This window comes from Tympanuchus pallidicinctus, unplaced genomic scaffold (genome assembly GCF_026119805.1).
Source record: "Tympanuchus pallidicinctus isolate F22 unplaced genomic scaffold, pur_lepc_1.0 scaffold3, whole genome shotgun sequence".
NCBI classification, from domain to species: domain Eukaryota; kingdom Metazoa; phylum Chordata; class Aves; order Galliformes; family Phasianidae; genus Tympanuchus; species Tympanuchus pallidicinctus.
Window position 1 is genome coordinate 6,053,192 of NW_026294747.1, and position 17,152 is coordinate 6,070,343.

At 43.3% G+C, this 17,152-nt stretch overlaps 3 protein-coding genes across 7 annotated transcripts in view; all 3 read left to right on the top strand.

Annotated features, from left to right (window-relative positions):
- The window catches only part of KNL1 (kinetochore scaffold 1), a 29,895-nt gene extending 27,066 nt beyond the window's left edge, over positions 1–2,829 (top strand). Inside the window, exons 25-26 of one of the 2 annotated variants that reach the window (XM_052695353.1) lie at positions 1,004–1,126; positions 1,235–2,829. In XM_052695353.1, coding sequence (XP_052551313.1) covers positions 1,004–1,126; positions 1,235–1,340 — 229 coding nt within the window. In that variant the 3' untranslated portion in view covers positions 1,341–2,829. The remainder of the gene's footprint in view (positions 1–1,003; positions 1,127–1,234) is intronic. The other variant, XM_052695352.1, reaches the window with a different exon arrangement.
- A 1,241-nt stretch (positions 2,830–4,070) lies between these two features.
- RAD51 (RAD51 recombinase) lies at positions 4,071–11,197 on the top strand. 4 transcript variants are annotated; one of them, XM_052695378.1, is made up of 10 exons: positions 4,071–4,196; positions 4,713–4,812; positions 5,613–5,750; positions 6,463–6,580; positions 6,886–6,977; positions 7,542–7,636; positions 8,391–8,504; positions 9,686–9,815; positions 10,066–10,187; positions 10,449–11,197. In XM_052695378.1, exons 2-10 carry the CDS (start codon positions 4,726–4,728, stop codon positions 10,570–10,572), a joined length of 1,020 nt encoding a protein of 339 aa, XP_052551338.1. In that variant the 5' UTR covers positions 4,071–4,196; positions 4,713–4,725; the 3' UTR covers positions 10,573–11,197. The 4 variants fall into 4 exon arrangements, with proteins under 4 accessions (XP_052551338.1, XP_052551337.1, XP_052551336.1 ...); XM_052695377.1 differs by lacking the exon at positions 4,071–4,196 and adding an exon at positions 4,236–4,304; XM_052695376.1 differs by lacking the exon at positions 4,071–4,196 and adding an exon at positions 4,329–4,561.
- A 1,593-nt stretch (positions 11,198–12,790) lies between these two features.
- Positions 12,791–15,264, top strand: LOC128086726 (cytochrome P450 1B1-like). The gene is given in 3 exon segments (XM_052695605.1): positions 12,791–12,864; positions 13,709–14,015; positions 14,017–15,264. Coding segments are annotated over 3 exon segments (1,629 nt in total).
- The last annotated feature ends 1,888 nt before the right edge of the window (positions 15,265–17,152 follow it).

Consider the following 17,152-nt stretch of genomic DNA (forward strand, 5'->3'; position numbering starts at 1 on the left):
AAATGTTCTTTTATGCAATTATTTTTTAACAAGTCAACTTTTTTTTACTACACTAGGACTGTGCTTGGAAATGAAACTCCCCTTGCATTCAGTCAATTTTCTCACTTTTATTTAATCTCCTCTTATTTACTGCTTTCCTATTGGACTTGACTCTCTCACAGTGTAGCAATACAAAGCAAAATGAGCCAAGAATTTACCTGTGTAGCTTAGTGCTTTGTTTCTTTTATAATAGGCTCAAACTTTGATTTGCTCCAGCCAGTCTTTGAAAGATGAAAGCATTTAAATTAAAATTTATTTTCCTTAGCTTTCATTTTCTCCTACTGCTTCCCAATTTTGTTTCATGTCTCTGGAACATGATAAAAGGATGAGGTGAAACGGTTTTTATTCCTTATGAGCATTCTTACCTAGGAAATGCCTGGTTAACTTTTATCTGCGTGCCTCGATGCTTTTTACTTACGTTACTCTGTAGTACCCTTTGCAAGAGCATTCTTCTACTACATGCCAGAAGTCCCATCGAAGCTACATTTAGTTAAGTCAATAAAACAAGTGTGCAGGCAGCTTGTTCTCCGAAAGATTTATTGTGGGACAACTGTCTTCAAAAGGTCTTCTTTAGTCTTGCCATATTCTGTGCTACCGCAGGCATGTTTCGTGGGCATCACGTACTTGGTGATGATCTTACCTTTTTATACAAAAAGATTTGACTCTGTTCTTCCTGGATGTTGTCCTAGACAGATGAACTACACGGAAATCTAGTTTTCTAGATGGAAATTTGTCCTGATTTAAATAGGATTGAATTCATGAAACAATTTTAGAATTATGGTCCTGCTTAAAAGCTCATAAAACTTTATTTAGCTAGAAATGTTTTATGTTAACCAGAAAACTCATTTTTCACTATAATTCTGTATTTTATAATTTTGAAAGGTTCTGCAATTAGATTTTCATTCTAGTACAGAGTTCGAAGAAGACGTACATTCCATGATGTTTTTGTTTTTGTTTCTGACAGTGTGAAGTTCCTCTTCTCCACTTCCACTGCTTTTGCAAAGTTTGAGTTGACACTGTCTTTATCATCCAACTACCCATCTTCTTCGCTGCCTTTCACTGTTGAAAAAAAAATTGGGAATATTGGGTGAGTTGAGCAGAAAGAACCACCCCACATGACTTATATTTCAAAGCTAGAGCCAGGAAATTAAATGTTCTTCATCTTTTCAAACGCGTGTCACTTTATCTTTTCCAGACATGAGGAAATTTCTGCTGTTCTCTCCAAAGTACCTATTGGTTACCACTATCTCCGAAGAATGGTGAGCTTGATTCATCAAAATCTGCTCCAGGATCCCAGATGATTGTTTAGGTCTACATGCAGGACTGAAGAAGTCAAGAGGACATTCTTTGACTTATGTATTGTAAGAATGCGTGGTCTCTCACTAGTCGTCTTGACTTCCCTCTATAGTCTTCCCTAGAATGGCTATTTGTATTACTTAGCTTGTTAATTTTGTTCTAGATTGATTTACAGAGCTCTTACATAAAATGGTGATGATGAATTTCTAAATTCATCTAAATTCTAAATGTGTCTGAAATTTTCTTTCGCTATCATTATTTCACTACTGTGCAACATTCTAACATACTGCATCAGTTTTAATTCTCATCAGTTTCCTGGAACCTCTCCCAAAATGCTGAAATAACGGTCTTGCTTATGATGAACCAAATAACTGGTAATAATTAGACAGCTGGCCAAAATTGGAAAGACTTCTGATATTGAAGACTACAGATCCTTGTGGTTAATCATGAACTCTTCTGGGTGCTACAGACTCAAAACCATCAGTTCAATCAACGCAAGTTTTTCAAAAACTTTGTTCTGACATTCTGTGTACAGGCTTGGTTGGTACAGTGCAGTCTCCCTCCTGCTTTATGTACATTGTCTGAGGAGGTAATGACAAACTTAGTGAGAAGACTGAACTATTTAAATTTTAGGAGGCATCTTTTAATGTAATTGGTGAAGTCCTGATTGATTTTATGTATAGTCTGTGTATTACATAGCTTGAGATGTTGAAATTGATGTAACCCTGATGAGTTGATAGAGTTGGCATGCCTACCGTTTATAAGCTCTTCATTCTGTAGGCAGATAGTATTTTTTGTATCTGTAAAATACATTGAATTTGAAAGTTTTTATGTTTTTTAAGTGCATATATATTTGTGTCTTTCTCTAATTTTTTCCTTCTATTTGGAAGGTGGAAGTTCATTAAATATATGAATTACTGTTATTCTTTCTTCAAGCTGTGTTTGACTGCTCTGTTTAAACTTCTGTCTGAAAGTTTGCCTATTACTACTGACAAAACTTTATCTCTTTAAGACTTCTCATAATCTGAATGTGTTTTTTTTCTTGTTTTTTTGTTTTTTTTTTCCCTGTACTTCACAGTGTTAGACTATTATAGTGTGATCTTTGCAGGAGAAAACTTTTTAAGTAGAAAATAGTAACAAATTTGCAAATGACTTGGATGCTATACCTGGAATTACTTTTGAGGTTCCTGAGGCCATTTTATTAGCAGCAAGAACCAGTAGAGGGAGCTGCAGTAGTACTGTGTGATCATTATCCTGCTTGCTTTTTTTTCCACGTCTAGTTTGTTGAGGGGTTTTGTTTTGTTTTTAATTTTCTGTAGCATGTTTCTAAGCCAAAAAATAAGGTAATGAAGTAACGGATGAAACAAAACCAAAATGCTCCATGTATTTACAGTAAAAATAGTGTTTAGGAAATTTCACTTGCAGCAATGGAAGCTGCTGATGTCATTTGCTATCTCTTTGCTTTGATAAAACCAGGGGAAAAAAAGACTTCTGTGTGGTTTCTTAGAAGCTGTGGTGATCTCATCTGATTTCAGCGCTATCACAGGTGAATAGCTCAACCTGAAAAGCTCTGGATTTACTTAGTAAGTACTTAGGGAGTGAGTAAAAACAAGCTTTACCATAAGAAACAAGCACTTTTTTCTTAGCTACTCAGCACAAGGAGTCTTCCCAACTTCCATGTCTTTTTGTATTTGGATAGCTTAGTGTTGGGTGTTATGTCCAATAATCTGCAGCTTTTCAATGACATAATGAAATTCCTGAGTCCAAGTAGACTCAGTGATTTTCTTCAATAGTGAGACAGCACTACATCAGCCTCCTTTGTGTCTGACCACAACCCACTAAAACAGGAAGCTATTGATAAATCACAGAATCAGAACAGAATCAGAACTGCCTGAGTTGGAAGGGAATTTTGAAAGTCATCTAGTTCTTATTAACCCCATTTTAGATACTGAAGGGCTGCTCTCAGATCTCCATGGAGTCTTCCCTTCTCCAGGCTGCACATCTCCAGCTCTCAGCCCGTCCTTGGAGGAGAGATGTTCCATTCCTTGGGTCATTTCTGTGGCCCTCCTCTAGACACACTCCAACAGGTTCGTGTTTCTCCTGCACTGAGGACTCCACATCTGAGTGCAATGCTCCAGGCGAGGTTTTCTTCATCCAGACCAGGAAAAGGTGTAAGGCTCACAGTATGTGCAAAGCGAACCTCTGAGCAGTATTCTTGCTTCCTCTTTTATGTGCAGTTAGATTTGGGAATTATTAATAGGCTTTTTTAAAGCTAGCTGCACAAATATTCTCAATTGTTGAAGGTCATATCTCTTTAATATCTTATATCCTTTATCTTTGCATGACCTTCTCTTTGTAGATGTCTGGCCAACACTAAAAAGGATTTAATACACATTGTAATGAAAAGCACAAGCCCTCTGCAGATATTTCCAGTGAAGCTGGCTTGGAGCTACTGCTGGAATAGTGGTGTCAGCGTCTGTAATAAACATAAGGACAAAATACAGCAGTGCGATGTTGATCCTAATCAACTAAAACAGAAGCAGATGGAAATCCTTATAAATGATGGTCAGGAAAAGCAGCAGGGAGGTGCAGATTTTCCTGTTCTGCATTACATTCAGATGTAGAAGTCCATCCCACTCCGTGCTCTGCTTCCAAGGGTGAGCAGCACTCTTGCGTATATGTGTGTGTACATGTAAAAAGGGGTGCGTCCCCTTTAAGGCACCGCCAGCTTCAGCTAAATCCATTGGGTGAGCGTGGCTCCACGATCTCTCCCGTCACGTGACGCGGTGGCGGGCTTCGCGTTCTTCCCCCGTCACGTGACGCGGTGGCGGGCTCCTCCGAAACGGTGGCGGCTGCGAGCGGTAATGGCGGGGGCGGGCGCGCGGGTTGCAGCGGGCGGCTGCGGGCCTGGCGCGGCGCGGCGGTTGAGGCGGGCCCATGAGAAGTTTGAAAAATAACGCTGGGTTGAGGTGAGGCGGGAGTGGCCCGAGAGTGGAGAACGAGAGGAAACGGGACAGGCCGCTTTCCGACGCGCGGTGGCAGAACGCTGGGCCACCGCCCTGCCTTCAGGCTGCGAGTGGCCCCGCTGGGAGCCTCCCAGCACGCAGTACTCGGGGGACCACCCGAGCACGCACTGAAGGCGACGGTTTGCTAGCACTGTGCTGATTTTTTCACCATTATTCTCCTGAATGCTCGGGAGCCTCAGTTCAACCTCCCGTCAGGTGAGGTCAGTCTAGGCCTTGTTTTTAGAGTGTAACGCTGCCCAGGAGAGCGCACAGAAGACTTTTCTCACTGTGGGAAGGGACTTTGCTGCTTTGTGTGCCCGTGTCCCGTTTGTGTTGCACTCCTTGTCACCAAGCTGTCTGCTTTCCTTCTAGGACGGCTGCAGCCATGGCTATGCAGGTGCAGTTCGAGGCAAACGCCGATACATCTGCAGAGGAGGAGAGCTTTGGCCCAGAGCCCATATCTAGGCTAGAGGTAAAAGGTTTTGTATGATAAGGGCAGTGAGGCATTGGCACGAGTTGCCCAGAGAGGTGAGGGATGCCCCATTCCTGGAGATGTTCGTGGTGAAGCTGAAAGGGCCTTTGAACACTTGATGGAGCTGTAGGTGTCCCTGGTCATGGCATTATTGGACCAGTTGCCCTTAGAGGTCACTTCAAACAATTTTATGCTTCTATCTTTTCCTTGATATTTGTTAGTTACCTTCAATATTTGTTAAATCAACATCTGCTTTTCTGCACTATTTAGAGAGTAGCTCTTGCAAACATTACATTACGACCATTTTTATTTAAAAGACTATTTGTTTGTAAGTGTTAGGGTGGTACCATTGGATGTGCTGACTTGTAATAACAGAGTTTGATTTAAATTGTAGAATAGAATCATAGAATTGCTCAAGTTGGAAAAGACCTTCAAGATCATCGAGTCCAACCACGAACTAACCACATTACCCCAACTCTAACAGCCCTCTGCTAAATCATGTCCCTGAGCACCGCATCCAAACGGTTTTTAAACACATCCAGGAATGGCTCCCTGAGGAGCCTATTCCAGTGCTTAAGCACCCTTTCTGCAAAGAAGTTCTTCCTGATATCCCACCTAAACATATCCTAGTGCAGCTTGAGGCCATCTCCCCTTATCCATTTGTAACATAAGTGTTAGAATGATAACACTGAACGTGCTGACTTGTAATAGCAGAGTTTGATTTAAATCTAAAGGCAGCTGAAGGTATTCAGTGATTGGTGTTTGTGACTCCTTGTGTCTCTTTTTCCTCTGTTTGTCAGCAATGTGGGATAAATGCAAATGACGTGAAGAAATTAGAAGAAGCTGGATATCACACTGTTGAGTCTGTTGCACATGCACCCAAGAAGGAGCTGTTAAATATTAAAGGCATCAGTGAAGCCAAAGCTGATAAAATCTTGGTAAGGATGTTAAGCAAAAACTTTAAGCTGAGAAAGTCAAGAAGGTTTATTTTTGCTATTTTAAAGTGTTCCAGTGATTTTGGAAGGTCTCAATTAACGATAGACCGAGAAGAGTAATAAGGCTTATTCGGGATGTGTTGTGGCTTTTTATGGGAAGAGATCAGAAGAGGCTAGCTTCAAGAAGAAGTGAAGGGCTGGGGGGAATAATTAGGAAGTTCTCTAAAAATTGTGGAAGATGTGGAGAGTATGGCCAAGACTGTCATTTCCAGCTCAAAATCTCTCATGGTAAGGAGGCTTGAAGCAAAGAAAGCATTTTTTCATACAGGATATGATGGAATTCCAGAACTACTTGTCCCACAATGCTGTAACCATCAGTATTATGAATGGTTTAATAATGTAACAATACCAAGAGATAAGTATGGTGTTAATGAGATAATATTCACACAGAGGCACTTGATGAACTCATAGGAATTATCAGGTAGTGAATCAGTTCCTTATTCCCTGACTTGTTCTCCAAGCATCCACTTGTGGCAGTTGTCAAGGCACAGGGTGCTTAGTTAGGAACCACTGGGCTGACCCCATACAGTTGTTCCTCTGTTACAACCCACTGAAGCGCAGGTGCAGGTGGCACCTGAGCTTTATAGTACTAATTACTAGGGAGAAAATTAATGGGATGTGCTCTTCCTGCACTGCTTAGTTTGGTTTTCTTTAGGCTGAAGCAGCTAAACTGGTTCCAATGGGTTTTACCACAGCAACGGAATTCCATCAGCGGAGGTCTGAAATCATCCAGATCACCACTGGGTCCAAAGAACTTGATAAACTTCTTCAAGGTAATAACTTGGGTTCTATTTATTGATTAACTTTCATGATCATCTCCCTGTTTCCACTTGTAATCTAAAAGCACAGTTAAGTCACTTCAGCTCTTCAGCATCATCAAAAATAAACTTAGCTGAACTTCTCACCTTCAGAATGAGCAAACCTCAATATGAAAACCAGTTTTTCCAATTAGCTTGAAAACTTTCAGCCAAAGTGTTAAACTCAGTCTGTGTTAAATTAAAACTTTGTGTATGCAGTCTTTACTGGAAGTATGTGACAATTTTTTTATTATTTATTTTTTTTTCTTTCTTCCACTTAGGAGGAATAGAAACAGGGTCCATAACAGAATTATTTGGGGAGTTTCGTACTGGAAAAACACAGTTGTGCCATACTTTGGCAGTAACCTGTCAAGTGAGTGATCCACTTTATTAAAATCAAGTATTCAGACAACGCAGTTTTTGTGTATTTGCTAGTTTTATTTATGCCATTTTCTTACAAAAACAACCCCACGTATGCACAGCTGCAAAGAGTGGATTTTATCCGTTCCCAAAGAGATCTCAGAAACTTTTGCAGTAACCATGACTGAACTTTCAGCTTGCAAGGGTCTTTTATTCCTCACTTAACCTGCCTGCTAGGATTACTGTAGCAGCAGTTAAATTTGTTATCTTTTTGCCCATATTTGGCTTATGTTTTGTAGCTTTTTTTTGGCCTTAATATTTTGAGCCCATTAACAGACATTAGCCTTGTGGTGTAATCATAGGTCTTATGCACAGAGAGGTGCTTGAAGCTGAGCTCTTGTCCTCTTGCACAGACATTGAAGACAAGAATCTGTCTTGTCACTTTTCCCAGACAAATGTGACTTTAATCACCATAGCTTGGTTCGTTATTTATTATGTGAACATCAGCTGAAGGCATAAAGCAGTAACTAAATTACTTGTTATTGATTTCGTATTCATAAATGTGCTCTTCCTTCAGCTTCCCATTGACCAAGGAGGTGGAGAAGGAAAAGCCATGTATATTGACACTGAAGGCACCTTCCGTCCAGAACGTCTTCTTGCTGTGGCTGAAAGGTCTGTACTTACGTCTGGAAGTAAACAGGCATTAGGTGAAGAAGGGAATGTGTTTCCTAATGGTGAGGCAGCCTAGTTAAAATCAGCCAGGCTCTTTACATTCATTGGACTGTTAGAGTAAGAACTATCCTTAAGCAACAGCTCCTTCCTGCCTCCTGGGTTCTATCACTGCCTACCTAGATGCTCTTTAGACCAGTTCATTAACTGTATTTTATAAAGTTTCTATTTTTACTTAGCTGTGACATAAGCTAACATCATTGTTTCTTGGCATATGTTTTCACTTAATATCCCCCTCAAATTTAGTTTTACAGTTGGTGGCATACCAAGATTTTCCTTAAATTCTACTAATATTTTGTAACAAAGATTCTTTTACAAAAAGTTTATCTTAACAGCACATGGAATTTTTTTGTTGAGAAATGTTTGAGTCATCCCTGACCAGTTGGAAGACAGTTTTCTTATCTGCTGCCTCTACTTCGTAATACCTCAGAAGTGTCTTGTACACAAATCAGGGATAAGGTAATTAACTGAGTTTCCTGAAGGCAATAAAAACTGCTGGATACATGGAGATTCTTGTTATACTTAAATATCAAACTAATATGAGCTGTGCTGGTCCACAAGAGTTGTTCCCTTTTCTTTAGAGGGGAAATTGACCTAATCAACGTATCATCCTGCATGAATGAAATAAAGTCAAGTTATTGAAAGGTAGCAGTAACTCCTGTTTGTTGCTGAAGACTTTTGTCACTGATGTCTCTAGGTATGGCTTGTCTGGCAGTGATGTCCTGGATAATGTGGCGTATGCTCGAGGCTTTAACACAGATCACCAGACCCAGCTCCTCTATCAGGCATCTGCTATGATGGCTGAATCACGGTAATGAGACCTCATCTTAAGATGGGGTGATTTTTGTGCTGGTACATTATAAACATGCTTGTACAGTTCTCTTGCACTGGTTCATCACCTGCACTACATGACTGAATTGTCAAAGTAACAGCTTACGTTTGAAATTGTTCTCAAACCTTTGCTTTGACACTTGCATGCAGTAAGTTTTGTGTATCAACTGAGATGTGTGAGTAATTTAGTTGTGAGTTAATACCTGTTCCTTTTGAAATGTTGGATGGTAGCAACTAACTTGAGCTATGACAACTGACTTGACTTGACAAAGAATGAGTGCCAGCCTGAGAAACAACTTTAAAGATCACATTATATAATTGCTTTCAGAAAGAGAGTTGATGTAGAGCAGTGCAGCTGTTGTGCTTTAGCCTGGCAGGCAGCTAGCACCAGCTGTTCACCTCCCTAACCCCAAGAGGGTGGGGGAGAGAACTGAAAACAGTAAAAATGCAAGAACTCTTGGGCTGAGATAAAGACAGTTTAATGAGAAAGAAAACAAAACACAACTGCTACAGAAAATGATGGCGCAGTGTAGTTACTCGCTACCTGCTGAGCAATGCTCTGCCTGTCACTGAGCAGTAGCAGTTTTGTTGTTCAGCATGATGCCATTATATATGGTATAGGATATCCCTGTGGCCAGCTTGGGTCAACTGTCCTGGCTCTTTTCCAGCTCCTTGCAGGCAGGGCAGCAGGAGGAGCAGGAGAGTCCTTGACTCAGTGTAAGCACAACAACTAAAACATCAATCTATTATCAACATTTTTTTTTTTTACCTTTTTTTTTTTTTTTTTCCCAGAACAGTAGCATACCAACCACTGTGAAGAAGATTAACTATTCCAGCCAAAACCAGGACGTGTGCAGATAGCTTTAGTTTGAAACTGAGGTTTATAAGACCCTTTAGAAGGAAGGGGGTGGTGATATGAGATACACAGGGGCCTGTTTACCTGCAGAATACCCATGTAAAACACCTTACAAAGGGTTTTATTTCATAGTAATCTGAATGCTGCAAATTGACTCTGTGGTGTTAAAAATAACACTTCTGCTAACTGGTAGGTGAGAAGGGCTTATATCCATCCACATCTGCATGCAGCTTACAGTTGACTCAGATGGTCACGTTATTCACCTCTGAAAACAATTCTGAGAATGCTTTATGTAACTTTTCCAGGTATGCACTGCTGATAGTGGACAGTGCAACAGCTCTGTATCGGACAGATTACTCTGGAAGAGGTGAGCTGTCAGCGAGACAGATGCATCTGGCCAGATTTCTGCGTATGCTTCTCCGACTTGCAGATGAGGTAAATGCTGAACTTTGCTCCCTAGGGGACTGGTGATTGATTTTGTTTCTCTTGCGAAGCTCAGCAATCTTGTACAAAAGGTGTTCTGCCTGCTCATTGTCTGCTTCCGTTGTATTTTAAGAGTGAGTATCACCTGCAGAGAGGAGAGCAGAGCAGAAGTACAAGCATGGGTTTTTTTGGTTTTTTTGGGGGTTTTTTTTAATTTATTCAGGTGGTGGAAAGTGATTTTGCTTTGTTGCTTTTCTCCTAGTTTGGTGTGGCTGTTGTGATCACTAACCAAGTTGTGGCACAAGTAGATGGAGCAGCCATGTTTGCAGCAGATCCCAAGAAACCTATTGGAGGAAATATCATAGCCCATGCGTCCACCACCAGGTGAGAGAACAGATTATCATCTTCCATTAGCTTTATTTTGGAAGATTTTGTGTCACTGAATACATACTTTTTAATTCCGGGTCTCTCTTTGGTCTGCCACTGTCACTTACAGTCTGCTTTGCAGAAACTCTGAGCAGGTTCAGTTCTTACAGTTCAAAGTGTGCTACATTCCATGTAACGTTTCAATGTAATGTTTTAATAATTGCTATCAGGATTCTCTGGAAGAAGGCTATACCTCTTTTCTTTCTTCTTCCCCCTCAGACTTTATCTGCGAAAAGGCCGAGGTGAAACCAGAATATGTAAAATTTATGACTCTCCTTGCCTTCCTGAGGCTGAAGCAATGTTTGCTATTAATGCTGATGGAGTGGGAGATGCAAAAGAGTGAAGACTTCATCTCATTCCCCATGTAAACTAAGACTGGGTGGCCACAATCGGCTCCTGTGGTGGAAGCTTTCCCAATGCACCTGCTGTTCAAATGCTGTCTGAGGATTCTGTTGTATGTCAGCATACATGTTCATCATGTGAATCCAATTTGAGACACGTCTGCAGGTGTTGCTTGGAAGAGACTGGGTTTTAGTCAAGTGTTAGGTTAATGTGGTTTCTTGAGAATGTTTTCAGAGGACCATATGCTTGAAGTTTTCTTCACAGCTGTTGCTTCCATTGAGTTCTACAGGTGGACATAGCACAGTGATCTGAAAATTTGTGGCAATAGTTTGTAATTTAATGACTTTGAAGTAAGTCAGGTAAGAAACGTGGTGGCTTGAGAACATAACAGGTTGCCTTAATAATTAGTTACAAAATAAAGCAGAATAGCATTCCACAAAAAGAATGTGTGAATATTGCTGTGTCTGAGATTATCATCGACCCCTAATCTTTTTGTTAATTTTGCTTTGAATTCTGCAATATGCTGCTTTTTGGGAACTGCTAATTTACATTTCAGTAATGTTGTTTATTGTATGTCATTATTTCTCTCTGGAAATCTGCTTTTTAATAAAAAGACCATGAAAATATTGATGGCATTACAGGCGCCTGGACTTTAGCCAGGTGCTAATTCAAACTTAGGCACTCTTTGCCTGCAGGTAGGGAAAAGATCTTCAGTGACTCTCAACGTGGGGTGTTGTTTTTTTTTTTCTACAAAACATCATTTCCTTTTCTGAGGCGTGCTGTACAGCTGCTTGGTTGCTGACACTTGCCCTATATACTGGTGAAACTGTGACCAACTGTAAGACCCTGTCCTTGCACTCAATGTGCTGCTGGTGGCCGACACCTGGCAGTGGTTTGTTGTAGGCTGACATGACTTGATCACAGTCCTCCAGTGTTAGTGTTGTACAGTTTAATCTAACAGAACACATTATTCTTTTCAAAGTCTCTGAACAACTGAGGTAACCTCTGAAGTTCCCTCTGTTCATCCAATGCTTAGCATGCAAACTGCTTTTTCTGTAGTCCACAGCACTTCTCTAGGTCAAGCTGAAAGGTTTGTAACTGCCACAAAACCCAATAAAATGGGAAAAATTTTTCCTCTTCTCTAAGCTCTTATACAGCCCTCTAAGCTTTTATACAGCCCAGGCTTGGAGCTCGGTGGGATTTGGGTCTTTTCTTTTTAGCACAAGAACCTTTAGGAATGTCCTCAAGTTATCTGATGACATCCCATAGCAAGTATTTCCATAAAGGGTTTAAGTTGCTTGTGACTCAAGGCTATGTAACATTAATTAAAATAAGCTTATTGTCAACATTGCTTTCATCTCAAGGAGCTACAATTAATAATATTTTGGAAACATTTTTCCTACCTTTCACTGAAGTATTTGTTTCTCAAAAACTCTAAAACTCCCCTTAAAGAAGCAGAATATCATTAGAAATCGTAACTTTAAAAGCTCTTAGAAGTTTTTGTGTGTTTGTGCAACCATCTGGCTTGCATTCACCCAGCCAACTTTTGCTCTGTTAGAACTCTCACCTAGAGGTGAGAAGGGATTTATCGTTGAAGTGTGTGCAGAAATGGGTGCGTTGTTCTGAGCTACTCATTGTTTCAGCCTTTATTTTCAAATGAAATTAATTGGTGTTTCTTTCCCCAATTTCAAATTCTCTCTAAGCCACTTCAAAGCACAGGAGGGGCAGCAATATGTGCTGGGGAAGCAGAAAGGAGGTTGGTGTCTAAGGCTTGTATTTTGGGGTTAAATGATGGGAAAATTCTCTCTGCTGTTTCACAGCCACGCTCAGGAAAGCCCCCAGACAGGCCAATGACTAGAAGGAAATGCCTCATTTATTTTATTTATTTTGAAATATGTAACTGAAATTGGGTGCTTTCATGAAGATGTCAAATCCTACCAAACCAAAATAGTATGGGGAAAAAACACCTTTTTTTTTTTTTTTTTTCTTTTTCCCACCATTCAGAGAGGAACAGCTGCACAGCATGAAGACTTGTTCTGTTTTTTTTTTTTGTAGAGGTGGTGTATTATATTATTTACATTATATTATTATATATTATATGCTAGAATAGGCAGCATCATGGTCTGGGGGCAACACATGGCATCAGAGAGAGCAACCAAGGCATCATTATGAGTAAGCATCAAAGTCAAGGAGAGGCAGCTGTATAACATTCAACAGGGATGGAAGCAGAAGGAGTGAGCTGGAGTGTTGCTATAAGGAAGGAGAAGCCAAAATCAGAGCAGTCCAAAGAAGAGTTTGGGGACGAGCATGGATAGCCCCAAAGTTTTGATTAAAGCTATTTTTTTTTGTTTTGTCCCCAAGTTGGGTTGGGGTTATGAGAAAAAGTAGCAGGAAGCAAGCTGGTTCAGCTTGCTGTTTTTTGGGATAGTAAACAGCCAGAGACGCTGTAAAGCTCCAGGCAGCCCAATTCACTCTATTTGTGCAGAATTAATTTCCCCTTACCATGGAAAATTGCCTTTTCTTGGCCCAGGGGACATTACATGCAAGTATCAGCCTTGCTCAGAGTCAGACAAGACAATGAAATCATCCTTCTGGAGCCACTAAGGAATGTCCCCAGAGCCACCCCACATCCTGCAGCTCACCTCTGCAATCTGATGCCTTCTGGGAAGCAGAGATGCTCAAGTTTGGTGATGGAGCTGCCAAAAGCTGCACTGAGTTGATAGAATCCAGCTGCAAAGCCCAGAGCCACAATTGCAATCACGAGTGGGAAAAATAAAGCAAGAAAAACTCCACAGGGGGACAGGGATATGTAGCATCACCCACCCCACAGGGGTCCACAATACTTTCAGGGAGGATATGGGTGATGCTAGCAAGCTCCATGATAAAGTTCTGACTGCTGTCAGCACCCTGCTGCTCCCTGAACCCCACACCCACTCACAGCCCCTTCTGGACCCCGCTCCCTCCTCACACCCAAACTTGGAGCTCTCTACCATGATCCTATCTCCATGTGTCTCATTGGGGTGGCTCCGCCCGTGTTCTCCCTCCCCAGCCCACAGCAGCCTCCTGGGGGGAAGAGAGAGGTTTGGCCCATCTTGGAAGCAGCCATAAAGCCACGCTGATCCTCAGCCTCCGTGCAGAGCAGCTGCAGCTGTGAGTGCGATGGGGACCCCCAAAGGTGCGGCCACAGCGCTGGTGCTGTCACCTCTCTCTGCCCTTCTCATTGCCGTTGTGCTCACTGCCATACTGCTGCTTGCCAGGACTCTCCACAAGGCCACTTGTGGCCAGATCCCACCAGTGGGTCCTTTTGCGTGGCCTCTGGTGGGCAATGTCCTGCAGCTGGGCCATCTGCCCCACCTCACCTTCATGCACATGGCGTGCCATTATGGAGCCATCTTCCAGCTGTACCTGGGCCAGCAGCAGGTGGTGGTGCTCGATGGTGAGGTGGGGCATCCAGCAGGCATTGATGGGGCTGGGCACATGCTTTGCCGGCCAGCCTGACTTCCCTTCCTTCAGGCTGGTGTCTGGTGGGCGCAGCATCACCTCTGGGAGCTGCTCACCCCAATGGCAGGCACAGTGGCGGCTGGCCCATGCTGCCCTAAGGGCTTGTTCAACGGTGGCCGATGTGGAGCGGCACGTGGCGGCCGAGGCAGGTGACCTGGCGCAGCTTTTCCTGAGGCACAGCCAGGGTGGTGCTTATTTCCAGCCCTGCCTGCTCTTAGTGGTGGCCAACACCAATGTCCTCTGTGCTCTCTGCTTTGGCCACCACTATGACCATTCTGACAGCGAGTTCACCGCATTGCTTGGCCGCAATGACTGCTTTGGGCAGACGGGGGCCAGCAGTCTGGTGGACATGCTGCCCTGGCTCCTCCACTTCCCCAACCCTGTCCGCTGTGTCTACTGTGACTTCCAGGCCCTCAACTGTGAACTGCATGGCTTTGTGCAGGCCAAGGTGGCACAGCACCACCAGACCTTTGACTGGCGGGCAGTCTGTGACATCAGTGATGTCATGATCGCCTCTGTAGAGTGCTGGGGTGTGTCCCCTGATGGGCCTGAGGATGTGGAAGGTGCCATGACCGACATCTTCGGAGCAGGGCAGGACACCACATCCACAATGTTCTCATGGATCCTCCTGCTGCTGCTGAAGCACCCGCAGGTCCAGCAGGACTGACAGGCTGAGCTGGAGCAGGTGGTGGGACACAGCCGACTGCCCACAACTGAGGACCGACCCCATCTACCCCTTCTGGAGGCCTTCATCTATGAGACACTGCGCTACAGCAACTTTGTGCCCATCACCATTCCACATGCCACCACAGCTGATGTGGAGCTCGAGGGCTTCCACATCCCTAAGGGCATTATGGACTTTGTCAACCAGTGGTCAGTCAACCATGACTGCAGCAAGTGGTCTGAGCCCCAGCACTTTGATCCTACGCGATTCCTGGACAAGCAGCAGTGCCTGGACCATGAGCGGGCTGGCAGCGTGATGATCTTCTCAGCTGGCCAGCGGCGCTGCATAGGTGACCAGCTCTCCAAGCTCCAGCTCTTCCTCTTCACCGCCATCCTCCTCCACCACTGCTCCTTCCATGCCAACCCAGCGGAGCACCTCACCATGGACTGCATCCATGGGCTGGTGCTGAAGCCACTGCCTTTCACTGCCAATGTGTGGCCGAGGCTCCACCTGCTCATCCAGCCATGATGGCCCATCCAGCCAAGGTACATCAACAGGGTGGCAGGGAATACCTTGCCTTGCACACTAGTAACTCTTGCTTCTTATAGTGTCAATGGCAGTGAGTCTCCACAGTAATAAACATCTTTGACACAGGACCCATCACTGCTTATTTTCTTTGTGGGGTGGCTGCAAGCATCATTTGTACCTGTAGCTGCATCACAAACACCCCTGAGCTCTTTTCCCCAAGACAGGTCAAAACTGCAGAAATCGGACCCTCTCCCTTGGTACCCTAAGATGTAGCAAGAAGTGTGATTTTCTCTCCTTCTAGCAGGAGTGAGACATTCATAGAAGATATACTTCAGAACTCAGGGAAAGCCATGGTGGAGCAAGGGAAGCTTCTGGGGGAGCCTCATCACTGAGATCTGAGTTTATGGACTGGTCACCCATGGCGGCCTGGACAGGTCTTGTCCTGCTGCATGGCCCCATCAGTTTGACCCCATGAGTACACCCCATGAGCACACAAACCCTACCTTCACACCCCCAATTCTCATGCCCTAGCTTCAGCTAGGAGGGAATTGTGTCTGAGACAATGCTATGTTTTGGTTGTAGGAGAAAAACAATTTTGATAATACATTGCTGTTTGTAGTTGCTGCTAAGCTGTTCTGTAATAACGCAAGGCCATTTGCAGTGAAAGGCCCAAGGAGCTGGGAGGGAACAAAATTACAACAGCTGACTTAAACTGCCCAAAGGGATACTCCATACTACATCATCACGTCCAACCATAACCTAACCATCCTACCCTAACTAACACCACTCTGCTAATCATGTCCCTGAGCATCACATCCAAACGGTTTTTAAACACTCCAGGGGTGGTGACTCAACCGTCTCCCTGGGAAGCCTATTCCAGTAAGCACCCTTTCTGTAAAGAAGTGTTTCCTAACATCCGACCTAAACTTACCTCATATATATAAGTGGAAGGAGTTTTGAAGGGGGTGGGAGTACATCTGCTGGAGTAGAGAAACAATTCGGGAATTTTATTTCTCCTCTATGAACCTTTAAATTTTAAGTAGAAAGAGCCACTTGGCAGCTTACATTGAGATGCTTAGCTGAAATGGGACATGGCCCCTTTCCAAAAACAAGATTTTTTGTTCCCCTAAATGTTCCTGAACGTCATCTGGAAGCACAACCTGGACCTGTAGAGAAATCCTCTTTTCTGGAGGGTCACCATTCTTTTGTACAGGTACTGTGTGGTTGGGTAACTGTCTATTGCCTGTATGCTACCAACACCATCGCGTGGTCTTTCTTACACATATTTAAAAATAATGCAGGTGAACACGTCCAACCAAAGTTAATAGAGTTGGCTCTGAAATAGGAAGATATACCATCCCAAAACAGAGAATAGTCTCCACCCAAGCTACCGTCATGCTCACCTCGTGCCACCACAGTGTAGTCACCCCAAGCAACTCCTAATGACAACACCTCCTAATGACAACAATTTACCAACAGCAAACTCACCTTCCTCCAGAAGTTTTACCAAATATGAGATTTAATTATCTGGGAAGATTTGAATACATCCTTACCAATTTAGCCCTCCTCTTGACAGCATCTCAGAGCATGTAGGTATTTCCAAGTCTGCTTCACACCTCTGCTATCCACCACAGATGCTGTGATGGTCAACAGAACCAAGATGCCCTCTGTAACCTAATGGGAATTGGCACAAAGCAAAGGCATCCACTCAGATGGATGTTTGACGTGTTTGACTGTGTCCAGAAATTATTCTTGATTGCATTCTGGCGGCAGCGCTGTGCAAAGTGTGCAGCTGCAGCTCACAGGGGGGTGGAAGCTGCTTACAGCACTTCCTCAAATGATTTTGCAATGTTTTGACCATCCCATTTCTCAAATCTAGAGAGAGACG

Coding starts and splice junctions, on each gene's coding strand:
- RAD51 (XM_052695376.1), top strand. CDS start 4,524: ATGCTCGGGAGCCTCAGTTCAACCTCCCGTCAGGTGAG. Junction 6,978..7,541: donor CTTTGGCAGTAACCTGTCAA/GTGAGTGATCCA, acceptor CTCTTCCTTCAG/CTTCCCATTGACCAAGGAGG. Junction 8,505..9,685: donor GCTATGATGGCTGAATCACG/GTAATGAGACCT, acceptor TAACTTTTCCAG/GTATGCACTGCTGATAGTGG.